The sequence below is a fragment of the Malaya genurostris genome, chromosome 1 (assembly GCF_030247185.1).
Source record: "Malaya genurostris strain Urasoe2022 chromosome 1, Malgen_1.1, whole genome shotgun sequence".
NCBI lineage: Eukaryota > Metazoa > Arthropoda > Insecta > Diptera > Culicidae > Malaya > Malaya genurostris.
The window spans coordinates 159,132,279-159,152,246 of NC_080570.1; the positions used below are offsets into that span (position 1 = coordinate 159,132,279).

A 19,968-nucleotide genomic window follows, 5' to 3' on the forward strand; every position below is an offset into this window, starting at 1 on the left:
GAATTATGAATGCAAGACTTATTCTACGGCCCTCGACTGTTGGCAATCGTTTTTATGGTTCATTTCCTTCGCGGCCGTTGTTGGACTTCTATATTTACCGATATCAAAACGGTGGCGTTTGAAACTGCTGAACTCGGAAATGGGGAAAGTAAATTGATTTTTGATAGCTTTGCAGATGTTGGGTATGTGTCAACCTTAGGCAATTATGCAATGTCGATCGGCCTACTGTGATGACAATTGTTAATGTCAATATGCCAAACCGTGTTTTTTTTTCCTTAAACTTATTGTTTCGTTTTCAATTTCAGATAACAACACATGGTTCCATTCTGAACACGTGAGAAGAAGCAAAAAACCAGGCGCACCCCGACAGCTAACGAAAACAGAACACTAATCTAGGTGTAAACATTCGGAGCACTGAGTGACCTACAAAGAAAGAAAAAAAACACAGTAAAAAGACATGAGTGAACCGCAGAACCTGGTGCCGCCGGGTCGACCAACGCCGGGTGCGTCCCGCCGGGCAAAGCGTGCCGGCGATGCTATCGTGACGACGTCAACACCCACCACCAATGGCAAAACTATTGTCGCCGAGCAGAAGTTTGAAGGACTCACGCTGGAAGGCGTCAGCCAGAATTTGGTAAGTCACGATTTTTGAGCTCGAATTGTTTTCATTATTGTTCGACCGACCTGCTGTTGTTAATCACTATTTGGGTTTGCTGAGCGTTTAGCTATTTATTTATTTTTTTTCCCAACACAGTCCAATTGAGTTGTACCGCAATTTCCGTTCAAAAGGTTGATCGGTTTTAAATTGCCATCATGTCACAGGTGATGAACAGATCTCGGCAGTTATTTTCGATGACGAATCATCTTCTTCCGACGTGAGTAGGACGGCTAATTGATGGAACAACCGTCCTCCGACCCGGTTAGTGTGCAACACACTACTTTACAGTCACGCTACCTTCGACGAATGCTGGCACTATTCTAGGAACATCTGTGTCATCATCATCCTCGGTTACAGGTTGTTGCAAGAACACGCTCTCGGTCTCATAAATCGGTTCAAATATTCCGTCTAACATCACCCCCTCGAAATGAATCGAACATGTGAATGGATGTGTGTCTGTTTGTGTTTACCGTGTACCACCGTGCGGTATTCCGCCAAGTAGCATTGCACCCGGTTACGTAACAATTCGTGGCTAGTTTTGTTGAGCAGGGCCAGATCTATGCATATAGGTTAGGTTAGGCTAGGTTGGGACGGCTCATTAAAACGCGAACGTGCTATTCTTCCTGCTGCCTTCCGCCTTGTACCACCTCTTCGTTTTTTTTTGTTCAGCCCAGCAAGGTTGCAGCAGAATTACTCCGACGAACAAATACCGAACAATTCGAAATGCATACATTTCGAATGAGATGGCAATGCAGACTAGTAGACTCTAGTAGCCCTTTTATTGCTGCTGTCGTCATGGTGAATATTTCTTCGTGTGCCCAACAAACAAACCACCCGGCGGCGGCGGCGGTGGTTGCTACGATTGTGCTAAGTTAGTTCGTAGTACTTCTTCGAACATGAAGACGAGGCCTCGTATGAGGCAATGTTTACACGTAGGGATTTCGGAACGTTTTTTTTGCCGATGGCTGCTAGCTAGCGAAGAGAGCACTCTCGGCAGCATCATGAGTTTTGGTCATCCAGCAGTATGTGAGCAAACATGGACTCGAATGGTGCTTCGTGGCCGGCGAGGATTGTTGAAATTCACCTGAAGGTTTTATGCATAGTTCGAAGAGGATTCGTCACATCATTGACAACATTCCGTTGTCAAAGTTCGTTTGTTTATTAACATTTCACCTTGAAAATCGAATGGCTGAGGTATCGAAAATCTTGACAATCAATCTACATACGAATTTTCTTTTCTTTACGCTTCGTTTCAACTCGTCAGTACATAACTGTTTATGTGGAACGTTTATGCCACCTAGCAACATTTAGAAATACACCGAAGAGCATCGTTCTTACTGTCGTACTTAATGTAAATTCCAGTCGTAAATTCAATAATTTGCCAGAACCGTTTATTTTTTTTTTATTTTTTCGTATTTATAAGACATCTGGATCTAAAACCAAATTTCGATTTCGTAAACCTACCCTCCTCCCTGAGATGATTCCACAAGATACACATTTAGATTTTTTTCCGAATCACGGCAAAACTTTGCCGAGATTTGAACAGACGAGTGCTCGGCAAAAATAAAAACAACTGAAATTCTAGGTTTTTTGTTTTAACCCAGATTTTCGGTTTCGAGAAAACTATAAATTACCGAGATTTTCGTCGCTTAATATGAAGTGGTTTTTGATCTTTGTCTTACCAATTCTAAAATAGTTCAGAAACATAACCCACATAAAATACCAATATCAATCTATTACACTTATTATCATCTAAACAATGGCATTTAAGGTCTGAGGACAGAGGGCCACGTGTTGAGTTTTAAGTCGAGTCTCGCTCAATTCCCTTTGCGCATCGTATTTCTTTTGTACTCTCGTATATGAGCTAACTGTACCGGGTTGCCAGCATACATTTTATTATTTTAATGAGAAGTTTTATCACATTAATCTATCGTATGGGTTGGACATTACTTGGATTTCAATGAACAATGAAAAAATATTCAACTTTCACAAAGATTGAATGTCTGTGTGTTTGCGGGATTTTAAGCAGATTTCCGAAGTTACACGTTTTTTATGTGAATTTTCAAATTTCTTTGGTTTTCTTGTTTGGTTTTAGAAATGAAATTTGTTTGGTTTTAGAAATGAAATCTCTTATAGAAAGGCTATGCAATCACTGTGAAAACCGACTTTTTAACCGAGGCCATATGGCATATACCATTCGACTCAGCTCGACGAACTGAGCAAATGTCTGTCTGTGTGTGTGTCACTTTTCTCGGAGATGGCTGAACCGATTTTCATAACCTAAGATTCAAATGAAAGGTCTCATGGTCCCCTAGCTTGCTATTGAATTTCATTTCGATCCGACTTCCGGTTCCGGAGATAAAGGATGATATGCACCAAAAAAAAAATGAAAAAATATGCACTCACCTTTTTCAAAGATGGCTGAACCGATTTTCACAAACTTAGATTCAAATGAAAGGTCTTACAGTTTCCCAACAATTTTTAGAACATTTTATCTGGATCCGACTTCCGGTTCCAGAACTAAAGCGTGATAAGTGAAAAACTACCATCTCATTAGTATTTTTTCACGAACGATGGTCAAAAACAGGAACAAATCCTATTAAACTTTCTGATAATTTCTTCTAGTTTGCGGAGCTTGTTGGTTCTGCGATGCTTGAACTGATTTTCACATATCTTGATTTGAATTAAAGCTCATATTATCTTTAAAGCTACTGTGAAATCTCATCCGGATCCGACTTCCGGTTCCGCAGTTACAGGGCGATGAGTGTAAACGTTTTCAAATCGCCATGTAGATTAACAATATGTACAACACCGAAAGAAGAAGAAAACACGACACGAACGATGCGTGCTTTGTTCTATTTCGTACACGTTATAAAGAAATCGCGACGGTTACGGATGTCTGCTACTGGTGTGTGATATTAGTAAAAGACGGTGCTGCGGTTTATAAAAATTTTAGCTATTCTTTTTGATAAGAGCGACCGAAAGCCGGTAGTGCAGTAATACCGTTCCAGTTGTGTAGTGATGTCAATAATAATAACAATAATAGTAATAATAATAATAATATTAATAAAAATATTAAAAATATTAATAATAAGAAGAATAATCCTACATATTTTATGCTGCTAATTTATGCTGTTTAGCTTGACCTACATATGCAGAAGTAACAAAAACGCAGGTTCGCTTCGTTTGTTAGATTTCGTTTAATTGATTTAATCGAAATAAAGAATGAGATAGTAAATATAGGTTTAACTAGGTTCAAAACTGTTCCAATTTGTAGGTAATATTTGTTGCTGGCGAACAAACCAACTTCGACAGTCGGTAAAAACTTTGAGTGCAAAAACCGGATAAATACATTTGTTTTGGAAGAATCGGTTAAAATTTTGTCCGGTTTTTGCAGAAAATATGTTTTTAAACGATTCTTGCATTGCAAAATCCATGTCCGGTTTTTGCTCTCAATGTTTTTATCCGAGTTTTGCATTCAAAAATACTTAAACGGGTTTTCCAAACTAAGTTGCACTTATCCGATTTTTGCTTTCAGCCATTTATTTGATATTAGAAACAAGAAATTAGAAATCAGAAATTAGCGTTCAGAAATTAAAAACAAGAAATTATAAGTTAGAAATTAACGTGGAAAATTGGCCATTAGGGAGTAGACATTACTAATTAGAAGTTGAAAAAAAAGTTCGAAATTAGAAATAAGACATGAAAAATCTGAAATTAAAAAAATTAGAATCTAGAAATTATAAATCAGAAAATTGGATATTAGAAATTAGACACTAGAAATTCGAAAAAAGAAATTTTAAATTGAAAATTAGAAAATAGAAATCAGAAATTATAAATAAGAAGTTAGATATTAGAAATGAGAAATAAAGAGGGAAATGGAAGAAGAAAGCAGATTTCATTAATCTGCAATTTAAACTCATCCATCAGAATTTTTATATAGCAAATGGAAAAAATCCAGAAAACAGATTGCTGAAATCGGATAGCAGAAATAAAAAATCAAACAATTTTGAAAATGGCAAATGAGAAAATGAAAATGAGAAATTTGAAATAGAAAATAGAACAATCGAAACAAGACACCATAAATTTAAAAACAGAAATAAAATATCAGCTGTCAGAAATCAGAAATAATCAGAACTCAGGAATCAAAAGTCAATTATGAAAATAGCAAATAATGAAGAATTTTGAGTTTAGATTCTATTAAAAATTCGTATTTTGACATTTGAATATTTCTTTTTTGTTTTAAATTCTGTTGTGAAAATTTTAAATGCTGAAATTTTTTATTATGTCTTGAAACATTTCATTTCATTCGACTTTGACTTTTGACATTTGAGAACAATATTCGACAATTTGAACTTTTCATTCTGAAATGTTGAAATTTGAATTATGACTTTGGACTTTTTATTGTATGCAACTCATCACTGAAGCGAATTTTGCGCTATAAACAGTTTTAATTGAACATTGATTTGGAAAAAAAATCCACAACTTGGAAGTGTTGTTCTGAAGTTAACCTACGGATGATGATTTTCCAAACAATACTGAGTAGAGACGTCATTTTACACTGTCAAAACAACTTACGGACAATAGAGTAATTCCCATTAAAAAAAACAAATCTCCTTAAAAAAACACCCGTTAGACTGATTGGCAGTTGGGCAAAAGTTGATTTTTTTCCGGAATCTTGGAACTAATTTTAATGAAATTTTGAATTTGAGACATTGCAAAATTAGACAAGTTAGAATTAGAGTTGTTAGAGATAAAGGTAACGAATAAAGATAGCAATCTTCGCGAACCTTTTTGCATTTTCTCTGTTCTTGAATTTTTCTAATCTACTTGAATCTTCAAATATATTTTTGAAAAGTTCAATTATTCAGAATCTTTTAGATAATTTTGAGTTTTACAACATTTTCCTAAACCTTCAAGAAAAATCTTTTCAAAATTTTTCAGTTCACCTTAATTTTATTTAATTTTCTGGAATTCAGGGGAAACGTCCTCTTCTTGAATCGTTCAGAATCTTCTTAAGCATTAATTCTTTTCAAATCTACATTCTTGAATCTTCTCAAACTCAAACACTCGAGATTCATGAATGAATCTTCTTTAGAATCTTCTTGGTTAATTAAACATGATTTTGAATCTTCTCAAGCCCGGTGAAATTTGTTGAACTCATTTGAATGTTTTTCGATAGTTTTTAATATTTTTCAATCTTCTCAAATCCTTTGAAATTTTCAGAATTTACTCGATTTTTCTTGGATCTATTTGAATATTAAATCCTATATCTTCCCCAATCTTTTTCGATTTTCAATCTTTTTATATCTTCTTGAATTATTTACGATCTGCTTGGATATACTTGGATCTTTGTAAATTTCTGGAAACAAATTGAAGTTTTTTTGGTATATTCATGAGTTTTCCGGAAAATGAATGAAATGAAAATGAAAACTTTAAAATTTTCCAATCTATTTGAAGTATTTTTTCAATTCTCAAGCATTTACATGAATCGTTCACAACCTTCTTGAATCTTCTTTTGATGCTTCTGGAGTGTTGGGTCTTTCCAAATTTATCACATTCTTGAACCTCCTAGAATTCTCTCATTTTACTCCAGTTTTCTCGAATCTAGAATATTAGGTCTTCTTTTTAATCTTCTGAAACCTTCTTGAAATCTTTGCTTTACTGCATATTAGAACAAAGTATTCAAATGAAAAAGTAACTGATTTTGATGCTTTGATTTTGTGATGTCCATTGTTCGTGGAAATGGTTCGAATGACTACTGGTTTCAAACAGGACGGTGCAACATGCCATACAGCTCGACTAACGATCGATTTGTTACGACCATCGATTTCCCCGGGCAAGTCATATCGAAAAACGACGATTTCAACAAATAATTTTTGGCATTTAACATTTAAATATGATTTCGAGCATACGGCCGCCACAACTTTTTTTCACAAATGTCATTCTGGAGGTCCAATTTTCGACCACTTTTTCAAACATTTGAGGGCGTATTTCAGTGATGACACGTTAAATAGCGATTTCCAAAGCACCAATAGTTGCTTGTTTACCCACAACAAAACCAATGACTTCACGTTTCCCCACAAAAAAACAATCGAGTGGCGTCAAATCACACGAACGCGGAGGCCAATTCACCGGTCAATTTCTCGAAATAATGTTATCGTTGAAATGTTCTCTCGATAAGTCGATTGTTTCGGCCGCCGTATGACAAGTGGCACCGTCCTGTTGAAACCACATTTCGTTACACATCCATATCTTGAAGATTTGGAACAAAAATTCATTGTTCATGGTTCTGTATCGATTTCCATTCACGGTAACGTGTCGTTTTTCATCATTAAAAAAAAATAAGGACCTAAAATTCCACCAACCCATAGACCGCACCAAACAGTACATTTTTCGGGATGCATCGGTAATTCTTGAACGTTGTGTGGATTATTTTTGCTCCAAATACGGCAATTTTGGCTTGTTGACGTATCCATTCAACCAAAAATGCGTCTCATCACTGAAGAGAATTTTGCGCTATAAACAGTTTTAATTGAACATTGATTTGGAAAAAAAATTTCCACTATTTGGAAACGTTGTTCTGGAGTTAATTTACTAATGATGGTTTGCCAAACAATACTGAGTAGAGACGTCATTTTACACTGTCAAAACAACTTTCAGACAGTAGAGTAATCCTTATTGAAAAAAATTAAACCTCCTGGAAAACACCCGTTATTTTCCTGATTACAGCGCGAGATGATAGCGTCTGAAAATTCTAGTTACCAAACAAGTCCACCGGTAAACGGATGATCTGGCAAAGAGTTTGCAGTTGTCGACTTGAAATCGAAACTATTTAGAAATTTATTCACTAAAATAAGCTTCTTAATTTAGCATGAAAATCAATTTGAAAACATTGGATCAACCTCGATTGTTCAGTTCGATGAGGCAAACACTTGGAACCGGTGCTCGTAGTTGGTCACACGAAGATTTATTGGGAACTTAAATGGCTCACGTTTTATTTTTGCTTTGCTACCTTTGGGTAAGCATCAGGCACTTTGAATCATTATTACTATGCACTTTTTAGTTTCGTGTTCTTATTTTATTTCTATTTTTTCGTTTTTCAGTAGGTACCAAACCAAACCTGCCGACTGCTCCGTCAAGTCATTAAAAGTCCTGTCGCATCCAATAAAAACAATTTTATTCGCAGATTCATTAAGTACACTTAAGCCGTTAGCACGATTAGAACAGGGCTACTGAGGCGAGAAAACAACTGCCGCCGTGAACGGGGTTCAAGCTATCGTGTGAACGTCGATCGCGGTGACCTTAAGACTTCGTGAGCTTCTCGATCGTTAAATAAGTCATACGAGAAGGATGTTGAGGAGGAGGAGGAGGAGGACGAGAAGGGAAAAGAGTGGGTTCGAGTTGGGACCCTGCCATAAATACCTTCGTCAACCGATTATTTGCTCCAGCCACGGGGGATGCCATAAAACAAGTGATCTTTGCCTCACGGTGCAGCGCCGCAGTAATCAATATGACTTCGGTTTTCAAGCATTGCCTCATTGGACACCATCAACCGTAACCCATTCCATTCCGCTCGTAGTACGCTCGACCCTGTTGGGAGCCCCCCGTTGGTTAGTAAACACTGCGTACTGTTCAAGTGTGGTCTTCATTGTTTACGTTTATCAATGACTGATTTTTATTGCCCCCTGACAACAGTCGATCTTCAGTCGCTAGTTTTTTTGGCCATACACGAACACTAACTTCTTTCTATGGAAAAGGGGTTTCCGAAGGGTCGGTCGGTATCCGATACGCGACAGTTTTCCACGGTGAGCCAGTTTGCCGTTTGTGGTTTGTGCTCTCGAAGTAGAGATCACCAGTAAAAAAATTTCAGATTGAAGAAATCCGATTTAAAATTATCATCGTACTTTTTTTCACTGTGCCTCAGAATACAACCCGTGAGAACCACCACCCCTTTTTTCCGATGCGGTTCTAAAAAGTCGCCCAGTCATCGTCATCACTAGTCATCATTAGTAGGTACTCCACCCTCAGTTCAACTAGACAGATCACTGATCACAGCGAGAGACCGTCCAACAGAGAGTATATTTCTATGCTCTATACCGAGCAGGATAGCATGTGCGCTTGTGAACATCGACGACTATTGAAACTTCATCTATGCTTGGTTTACCCTTTTTTTTCTATTTCTTCAACCAAGTCACTAGAAGAGCCAATAGGTCAAAATATACACACGACCATTCCACCTCGACCGATTGCCTCACTGCGACATGCTCCGGCAGACCTCCCCCTTCTCCCTTCGCAATAGTACTTACTACTCCGCATGTTTTATAGTCGGCTCTTGGCGAGTGAGAGTGAAAGAGAGAAGTAGCAAAAGAGCTAATACTAAGCCCATCGGTCGGTCGTACTAATCGAGAACACCAGCAAGAAAAAACGGGGCGATCATGATCATCGTCACTTGCTTCTAACTTCCCCAGCGTGCGGTTGTCGTTCGGTTTCGGGTGTGACGTGAATCGGTATCAAATTTGCGAACTTCCAGTGAAAACAACAACATTCCAACTAGAACGGATAATAAACAGTCGAAGCAAGCCATGCCTTCTGCTGGCATGTTGAAGTAATGTGCTGTGTTGAATAAAAACGAGCTCATACGAAAAAAAATCGAAGCAAGCTCTGCTGAAAAAGATAAACGGAACCAACAAGTTGACAGCGGGAACAACTCGGGGTGCGCGTTTTCCCGAGGCGACCGTTTGTTGGCGTAGTATTTATCCGGGAACCAGGAATACCCGACCAACAGACCGTAAGATCGCCTCCGGAAGTTCGCGTTTCCCGAGCCAAAAGTGCGCAGTGGAAGAAAACAAAACAAAAATTTGCGATAGTGCAAACCGAAGTGATTGTTATCGGGGTTTCTTGTGTGTGCGAGTGTGTGTGAGTGTCAGTACTTATTCGTGGGAAGTAAGTTTCTAGAGAACAGATCGCACTGTTACAAGGCTAACTTTAATAGATGCTGCTGCTACTGTGGCTGAGTTGTGAAACCTCGGAATTGAAAATCATTGTCGGTATCGCTGTCATCCCCGTCGTTGAGCTGGCGAGGCTTGAAATGCGATGAAAAGGGCTGATAATGCTAGGCCAAGCACCGGCGGAAATGAATGCAAACATTGATCCGATAACCTAGACATTGCGAACGTAAGGTGTTAATATTGATAGTCAGCAGTTCTCGCTTACTTGAAATGGCAACAAGTGCGAAATTATGGCATCCGACGAAGCGCAACAAATGGCTCATCAATATTGAACTATCGGTGATCGTGTCGTCGTGTGTTATTTGAAGTTTGACATTTCCGCTTTGCAATCATATCATGGTGGGCTGTCTGGGTGGGCTTGATCTTGTGTTTATCTTGACAGCGTAAGGTAGCGTAAGGACAGCGTGGTAGGTTTCCTCATCCGTGCAATTAATTATCTGCGGGAATTGCCGGATGTGGTGTATTTTGGTAAATTGTTCTTTTTATTTTCCTCCTTTAAATCCGTGGTGCAAAAGGAAAAGTTTGAGACAATGCATCGTTAAAATTCTAAATGTTGCGTTTAATGAGATCTTACTCGAGTGGAAGTGATTTGGAAACCAAAGGCCAATTTATCATTAAAACCAAATAATCAATGGAATAACTTAACATTGCTTTGTTTGAAAAAAAGAGAAAAATCACAAGTCAAAAGGTGAACATTTAAAACTTGCATGTAGAAAGTCTGAAGTCCGAAGTCGAAAATGAAAATTCGCTATTTTTTGATTCCTTTAATTAAATATCAAGAAAATATCAAATATTCAAATGACAGTCTAAAAATAACAAAAAAAAATTTTTTTAAATCAGTGCATAAATCAGAAGTCATTATTCATGAAATTTTCGAAATCGAAAAAAAAAATTTAATGCCAAAAGTCTTAGAATTGCACGAAACGTCGAGATTTAATGTCATCTCGAAAATTTTTTGTTTTGAAAATATCGACTTTCTGGGACTTAGTGAAAATATCAAAAGTCCCAGAAAGTCGATTTTTTAAAAAAAAATTTTTTTTTAGATAACATTAAATCTCGACGTTTCATGCAATTTTAAGATTTTTGGTAACAAAAAAAAATTTTCGATTTCGGAAATTTCATGTACTTCCTCCTATGGTGCTTTTTCAAGATCGAAAATTTTCAAACCCTAACCACCGGGCAGCACCCCTTACGCATTTCCGATTTAGCTCAAATTTTGCATGCGGACATTTTTCGATGTGCTTAAACTTTTGAGCACTAGCGCTTTACGAAATAAGAGGTGATCCCAAAATATTGGCACTCTTATATGTATAAGAGCGGTAAAAATCAACGTGTTTTGTCGGTTACGTCACTTATACCATCATATATCTGGAGCCAAAAGTCACAGCCATTTGATCTTTGAACTTGACCAATGGCCCGACAGGAGCTTTCAAACGAGCCCAAGTTTGTTAAAATCGATTCAGCCATCTCTGAGAAAATTGAGCGCGTATAAATATCTTCTAAAAGGGCACACACACACATACACACATACACACACAGACATTTCCGATCTCGTCGAACTGAGTCGAATGGTATATAACACTATGGGTCTCCGATGCTCCGTTCGAAAGTCGGTTTTTCCAGCAATTCTAATATCTTTCTATAGAGAAAGGCAAACACTATCAATCACACATCCAATTTCAGGAATCAGGAAATGCAATAAATGATAACGAATTTGATATATAGTGTCAGAACAAGAATTCAAATAAAATAATAGTTAGAAGTTGTAAGAGACTTTAACGAGAAATAAAAAATCGAAATTATAAAATGGAAATAATACGTGAGGAATTGAAAATCAAAAAACGAAAAATAGAAACTGAAAATCGTATTTTTAAATCAAGAAACTGAAAACAGAAATCATTTATGTATTAACAGAACGTAGGTAACGGAAATCAGGAATTGTAAATAAAGGTGTCTAGCCCGTCGTAGAAAGCCAAAACATTAAAGTCAATAGTTCAAAATAAAAGTTTCTAGCTAAAGAATCAATTTCAAACTGAGATCAAAAACTGAAAAAATGAAATTAAAGTTCAAAAATTGAGAGTAAAAAATTGAAGCAAAAAAAAGTGATAGTAAAGGATCCAAAGTCAACTGCCAAACGCAAAAGTCAAAAGTTAAAAGACGAAAGTAAAAAATCAAATAAGAAAAATCTCTACAGTCAAGAGTCTCTAGTTACATGTCAAAAGGCAAAACTATAAAGTTTAAAGTCGAATGATAAACATCTAATTTCTATGAGTTTCAGTTGTAACTCCAAAGTCTAAAGGACAAATCACACGTTAAAGTCTGAAGTCTAAAGTCGAAGATGAAAATTCAAAAGTTAAAAATTTAAAGTTTCACCGGCCAGTTTATTGTCACAAGAAATTTAATGTCACAAATCAACAAACGAAAGTTCTATGCCTAAAATCTTAAGTTCTAAGTCTAAAGTCGCAAATCAAAAGTCACAAGTCAAGAGGTATTCTTAATCCTATTCTTATTCTTATTCATATTTTATTTCTTATTCCTATTCCTTTTCCTATTCCTATTCTTATTCCTATTCCTATTCCTATTCCTATTCCTATTCCTATTCCTATTTCTATTCCTATTCCCATTCCCATTCTTATTCCTTTTCCCTTACCTTTACCTTTACCTTTTCCTTTTCCTTTAACTTTAACTTTAACTTTTCCTTTTCCTTTTCCTTTTCCTTTTCCTTTTCCTTTTCCTATTCCTATTCCTATTCCTATTCCTATTCCTATTCCTATTCCTATTCCTATTTTCCTATTCCTATTCCTATTCCTATTCCTATTCCTATTCCTATTCCCATTCCTATTCCTATTCCTATTCCTATTCCTAATCCTATTCCTATTCCTATTCCTATTCCTATTCCTATTCCTATTCCTATTCCTATTCCTATTCCTATTCCTATTCCTATTCCTATTCCTATTCCTATTCCTATTCCTATTCCTATTCCTATTCCTATTCCTATTCCTATTCCTATTCCTATTCCTATTCCTATTCCTATTCCTATTCCTATTCCTATTCCTATTCCTATTCCTATTCCTATTCCTATTCCTATTCCTATTCCTATTCCTATTTCTATTCCTATTCCTATTCCTATTCCTATTCCTATTCCTATTCCTATTCCTATTCCTATTCCTATTCCTATTCCTATTCCTATTCCTATTCCTATTCCTATTCCTATTCCTATTCCTATTCCTATTGCTATTGCTATTGCTATTGCTATTGCTATTGCTATTGCTATTGCTATTCCTATTCCTTTTCCTTTTCCTTTTCCTTTTCCTTTTCCTTTTCCTTTTCCTTTTCCTTTTCCTTTTCCTTTTCCTTTTCCTTTTCCTTTTCCTTTTCCTTTTCCTTTTCCTTTTCCTTTTCCTTTTCCTTTTCCTTTTCCTTTTCCTTTTCCTTTTCCTATTCCTATTTCTATTCTTATTATGATTATGATTAGTATTATTATTATTATTATTATTATTATTATATCGATTTACCTCTTAGAGTCGTTCGCCTATGGGAGGTAAACGTTGAAAGTTGAAGGTAAAAAGTCACATTCTACGACTAATAAGTTACAAGTCAAAAATCACTAGTTTCAAGCTCAAAATCAGAACAGTTGCAAGTAAAAAGTCACCAGATACAAGTCAAAAGATTCAGTTCTTCAATTCTTAAGTCGTAAGTTTAGAAGGAAATAGTGAAAGTTAACAGTCAATAGTAAAAAGTCATTAATCAAATTCATTAACCAAATTCCAATGCAATCAAAAGTTTAAAGTAAAAATTTCAACTTCAGACAGAAAGATTCAAATAGCGATATCTGTATGTCAAAACTAAAAATTTGAATCTAGTATCGCATATCTGAAATTCAAATTTCATATTTCATGTTTTGTTTCCTAATTATGACCATTTCCGAAACCAGCAATCGAAAATAGTCATAATTAGGAAACAAAACTTGAGATAAGAAATTTGAATTTATTTTGTCTAATTATCATTTTTCGAATTCCTATTCGAAATTTCTAATTTTTGATTAACTATTTTCATTTTCCAATTTGCCAATTTCAAATTTTTGATATTCGATGTCTGGTGTCTGAATTTTTTTTATATTTGCTCTCTGATTACTTATTTCCGAATTCAACTTTCTGTTTTCGGATTTCTTGTTTCTGATGTATTATTTTTTATGATTCCTAAGTGTTTCCCAGTGTTTTTCTATTTACCATATCAATATTTCGATTACTGAGTTTGTACTGCAGATTGACGAAATCTTCTTTCTTTTTCCAACATCGTTTTTATTTATCATTCCTGATGTCTAGTTTCCAATTTCTGAATTCTTATTTTTAATTTCTGATTTCTAATATCTAATTTCTAACTTTTTCATTCTATTTTTTTTAATTATACATTTCTTATTTTTAATTTCAAACTTCTAATTTAATTTTTATTCTTATACTTCTTATTTGTGATATCTAACTTCTACTTCCTAATTACTTATTTCTGACTTCTACTTTCTTATATTTAATTTCTACTTTCTAATTTCCGATTTCCAATTTTCTTTCTTTTTTCTTTTTTTTTCCTTTATGGGCTACTCTGGCCGAGGGGGAATTACCGATTTCCAATTTTCTGATATACAATTATTTGTATTTAGTATAGAATTATAAAAAAAATTTCATTTCTAATTTATTATTTCTTATTTTATAATCTCTAATTTATGATTTCCACGCTCTACTTTTTAATTTCTTGTCCCTAATTTCCAATTTGTATTTTTTAATTTCTAATATTTTATATCTAAACTCTAACTTCTAATTACTTTTTTATAATTTCTAATTTTTTACTACCTTTTTATGATTTCCAACTTCTAATTTTTAATTTATACTTCTTTATTTCTAAATTCTCATTTCTAATAGCTAATTTCTTATCTTTAATATCTAATTTCCAATATCTAGTCTCTAAATAAAACTTTGAATTTCTAATTTTTTCATTTCTAATTCCTATCCCATATTAAATTTTTAATTTCTTATTTCTAATTTTCTATCTTCGAATTTTTAATTTGAAATTTTCCAACTTCTTATTTATAATCTTTAATTAAGCATGTCTAACTTCTATTTTCGCATTTCTTGTTTCGAGTTTCCAATTTGAAATTTTTAATTCCTGATATCTTATTTCTAATTTCTAACTTCTACTTCTAAGTTTCTAATTGATAGTTGATAATTTCTATTTTCGAATTGCTAACTTCTACTTTCTAATTTTTAATTTTTTATTTCTTATTTTTGTTTATAATTTATTATTTCTAATTTCTGATTGCAAATTTCTATTTTCCAATTCTTATTTCTGATTTGTAATATCTAATATCTGATTTCTAATTTTAGATTCTAATTTTTAACTTTTACTTTCCAGTTTCTTGTTTCTAATTTCTAGTTTCTCATTTTGAATTTCCAATTTCTTATTTCTAATTTCTGATTTCCACTTCCTAATTTAAAATTTGTAATTTCTGATTTCTAATGTCGATTTTTTTATTTCAAATTTCTGTTTTCTAACTTTCATTTTCGAATTTCTATGTTTTAATTTCTAGTTTTCAATTATTATGTTCTTATTTTTAATTTTTGATTTACTCCCCGGCGAACGACTCTAAGAAGTTAAAATCTGGGCTAAATAAAAAGTTATAATTAATCAATTTCTGATTCATAATTTATTTTTCGTAATGGCTTTTTCTTAATTTCTAATTTAAAATTATACATTTTAAAACTATCAATGTCCAAAGTAGAAGGTCGAAATTGAAAGATTTGAAAACTGAAGTTCAACTTTGTAGGTCTAAAATCTGAAATGTAAGGTCCATAATAAAAATTTACCGACCAAAAGTTCAACGTTCAAGGTCTCAGACCTCTGCTCTAAAGTCCAATGTCCAAAGTTTAAAATCTAATGTCTGTAATAAAAAATATGAGCTTTAATTTCTATATTCTTATGCCAAAGGACTAAAGACTAAGTTCTATGCTTAAAGCTAAACAATCCATTCCCAAAGTTTGAATTCCAAGTCTGAAAATTTACATCCAAAGTTTAAGATCTCAATTTTGCGATATAATTGAGAGATTTGTTGTAAACCAATTTCGTTCAGTAGTCTGGCAAACATTTGGTTAAAGTCAATTATTTAGAGGTTCTACCCAGAGCTGGGTTCTTGGTCTATAATGCACAGTTAAGAATAATTAAAATAAATACACTAAGGTCTTTTTTTATGCGATTTTTTTTAATGCGAAGTTTCAGAGTTATCCGGTTTTTTTATGCGGTACGTAAACTCGCATAAAAAAAGACTTCATCGCTTTCGAAACAGGCAAAAGCCATTGATCTAAAAAGAACTTCTCGGAGAACGCTACGTTTTGAGATGGGGTTCGAATGAAGCGTGTCTGGTTGGGAAGCAGTACCGAATTTGTTCAGTTTGGTAAAAAAAGAAGAGAAGTCACGGGTGTACAAACGAAGATATTTTGACCTACTAACTAAAATTGGTATCTTCAAAAGGACAATGACCTTGAGCATCGAAGCCACTTTTGTCTCTCATGACACACGATATGTGATGTAGTCCGACGTCAATAGTGTAACAAAGGGCTGTCAGTTGGCCGATCCCGCTCACTCTGCTTTCGTGTTTGGACCACGTATGATGTGACCCAACATTAAAAATTTACTCGACGGAACATAATAAAATATTGACAAATCCTGCACTACAAACAACGTTTCCATTCTGTGCACGGAAAACCGTTCATAAATAAATCCAACTAATGAATATGCTAAATCACCTTCCATCAATGAACCGACTGTCGGAGCGCAGTTTGAAGGCACTATCCTCCTCAGACAGTCAATTTTGGTAAAGCATGCCCTGCCTCCCAGAAAGGGGCCCCAAAACAGTATCCATAGCAGCACAAAGGCACAAAGGGATTGAGTGTGTGTGTGGGTGTGTGTGTGAATAGGCAATTTAATAACAACATTAACACTTTGGCTCGAATCGTCGACCAAATTGCCCAATTGGCCACCCGTCGCATGCTTCGATTGTACGAACATACGATTCACTAGCGCTGGGCAAACACCCCATTAAAAAGACGACGGTTGGGTTTGATTTTTGGTCATCCACAGCCGCACCGTCAGCCAAACGTCGTCGGTTCATGACCACCGCCCCTAGTCAAATTGAAGGCGGATAACCAAAAGTGCGTTCCGTTTTGAGTGTGATTGCCAATGCGTACCCAAAAACAGACTGACAGTGCTCCGGAGTACCTCGGGTCCAAGGTTGAGCGGGCGAGCAAATCTTCATGCTGTCAGTTTATGGTAATGTTGTTGAATCTGTCGATTAGAGGCAGGCCCGGCAGGCTGTTTGGAGAGTTGATTCACACTTGATTGGAAGGAGAAGGTTGTCCGAAAATTGTCACTGCCGTCTCGCGTCTTGTGGGGTTGTCACGGGTTTTGAATGCTCAATATTTGTCAGTAAATTTGCTGTATGCAAAACAGCTTCGATCACTCAAGGCATGTACTAATTTTTCAGAACATGAAATCCCGCTGGTTCCGTCGAGTTTTTTCTCAGTAGGAACCAAATCAACGCCAAACTAGGGTGTGTTTGTAGTGTTTTTTAAGGTCCAAGCCAAACAGCGGCAGCCGAGGGCTTTGAGGGCTGTGATGAAACTTTTTGCTTACAAAGTCTTACGCAAATCGAACAAAAAAATGGTAGTTGGAAAATGTAGTTCTATTAATTGAGTTGATAGTTTTCATGCTTTTGCATTTGAAGTCATTCTGTTACTAGGGAGTGTAATCTAGTTCTACGTTATTGAGAATTGATTTGAGTTTAATCGAAAATATTCGATTTTTAATTTTAATGGTATGAAAATGGGTGCCGCATAATTTGACTGATAGGCAGAAAAAAACCGGTTGTAAAATGTTGCTCGCCAGGTACAAAAGGAAGTCTTCGTTGCATCGAATTGTCATTTGTAATTTTGACAACTGACAACTGGAATAATCGGTTTAAATCAACCCAGGATTTTACAGAACAACCGATTTTTGTTACTGTACTGAAGAATTTTGTGCCGGATGGAAGGAAGAAAACGGCTTCCGAATCAACCGAACGCTGGTGGAAGCTTACGGCGAGCACACTTTGAGGGAAATACATTGCAAAGAATGGCTTAGAAGTGGTGTTTTTGACATGTGAAACGAAAGGCTTCGGCAGACCACCAAATAAGTTTGAAGACCCCAAAACGTAAGCATCATTGGAGGAAGATGATTGTCGAATGTAACAGCAACAACTTGCAGAGCAATTTTTTATGTTTGAAAGCCATGGAAATGATTTTGAAGGTCGGAAAATAGGTGCCGCATGAATTGACTGATAGACAGAAGGAAATGCACTGACGACGAAACATAAAGCATATGTGACGCGCTGCTCGCCTGCTATGAGACCGTGAAACCTTTCATTTGAGTCTAAATTTGTAATAATCCACTCAGTCGTTTCTGAACAAGTGCAGAGAGTTCTGTTTTTTGAGTTTTTGACCACTATTTTCGAAACTTCCTAAACCGGGCACTGGGAAGCGGCTCAACTTAAATTGGGTCCAGCAACTAACATAACCTACAAATTGAAACAATTTTGAGACAAATTTAGAAGGAATTTTCCTTGTTTTTCGAATTATCGCTCTAAATGATAGGTATTTTCGGAACCGGAAGTCGGATTCGGACAAAATTCTACAAATCAGTGCAGCCTGTTATTCCGGAACCGGAAGTCGTATCCGGATGAAATTCGGTGGGTTTGCATGGGATTGTAAGGCCTTTCATTTGAACCTAAGCTTATGGAAATTGGATGAGCGGGCTTTGAGAAAATCGAGTGCACTTTTATATTTTTTTCCGGAACCGAAAGTCGGATCAGGATGAAATTTTATAGCAAGCTATGAAATTATATGGCCTTTTATTTGTATTTGAGTTGAAGAAAAAGTTGTACAGTTTCCAAGTTTTCCTAAATAATCGTTCTAGACTTCATCACTCATAACTGCTCTAACTACATATCTTCAACTCAGCGTCGTTTTGTGCCTAAACGATGTATGTATGTATCTTCAAATTTTGTGTCTTATACGTCATTCATCATGCAGTCACTACAAGCGCGACTACAAATCGACGTCAGATACACGGATTTTTCAATTGCTTTTGAAAAAAAAAATCATCAAATAGCCGTTGCTTGGCTTCAATCTTACCTAACAAATCGTGGCATGGCAGTAAAATTTGATACCTGCCCTACCACGCCTTTCTGAGTAAGCTGTGTCAAGACAGTCATCTCGGACCATTCATATTTTTACTTTATTTAAACTATCTAAATTGTTCGCTGATGTGCCAAAAACGGTCATTCGCTGACGACTTTTAACAGAGTTGAATGTAAAGAATTAATATTGTACGATTTAGAAGATACTGGAAGGTTTTGCTCAGATAATTATTTTAGTGATGCCTGAAGTCTTCGAACATAATTAAGACTGTCCCAGAAAGTATGGACGCAACCAAAAACCGCTACGATTTCGCAATGGTTCAGAATCTGTCAATTTTTATGGCTGCGTCATGTTGTTAACACTCTTCTCTAACCACTTGTGCAGTTGTTTATGCGTTTTCATTAGTTTGTTTCGAAATGCGTGGACTTTCAGCAGAAGTTCGGTGAGGATAACACCTTTGAGGATAAACCGAAAACGGGTCGAAAAAAAGGTCCTGCCAACCCTCAGTTGGATAAACGTATACCGAAGGCGTTCGAGCAAAAGAAGGAGGTTTCAGTTCGGGATGTGGCCAAAACAGTGGCACTTCGAAGTCGAATGTTCTTCGTGCTAAAGAACGTTTGAATCTTCGAACCTATAAGAAGCAGAAACAACCAAAACGTAGTCCGAAACAAGAAGCATCGATCAGGCCGAGGGTTCGAAAGCTTACAATACGATTCTTGCTGGAAATTTGAACTGCATAATCATGGACGACGAAACCTACGTGAAATTACATTACAAATCGATCGATTACAAATCCTTACCGGGACCACAATATTAAACGGAGCGAGAAGGGCAAGTGTTAAACCAGTCCGAGACATCGATAGAAGTCGAAAAATTTGGTAATGGACCATAGCTTGGTCTGGCAAGCAATTTGTAGCTGCGGTAAGATTTCGAAACCCTTCATCACCACTGCTTCAATGAACAGCGAAATATACATCAAGGAATGTTTACAAAAACGACTTCTACCCATGGTTCGAAGCCACAAGGATCCTGTTGTCTTCTGGTCAGATCTTGCTTCTTGCCACTACTCGAAATCAACAGT

The 19,968-nt window shown here is 35.8% G+C and overlaps 1 protein-coding gene across 2 annotated transcripts in view; it reads left to right on the forward strand.

Moving 5' to 3' along the window:
* Positions 1 to 19,968, forward strand: part of LOC131426469 (uncharacterized) — a 152,638-nt gene that overhangs the window by 26,914 nt on the left and 105,756 nt on the right. The window contains exon 3 of one of the 2 annotated variants that reach the window (XM_058589222.1): positions 306 to 634. In XM_058589222.1, the coding sequence (XP_058445205.1) occupies positions 458 to 634 (177 nt within the window). In that variant the 5' untranslated portion in view covers positions 306 to 457. Of the gene's footprint in view, positions 1 to 305; positions 635 to 9,142; positions 9,605 to 19,968 lie in introns of those variants that run through there. The other variant, XM_058589219.1, reaches the window with a different exon arrangement.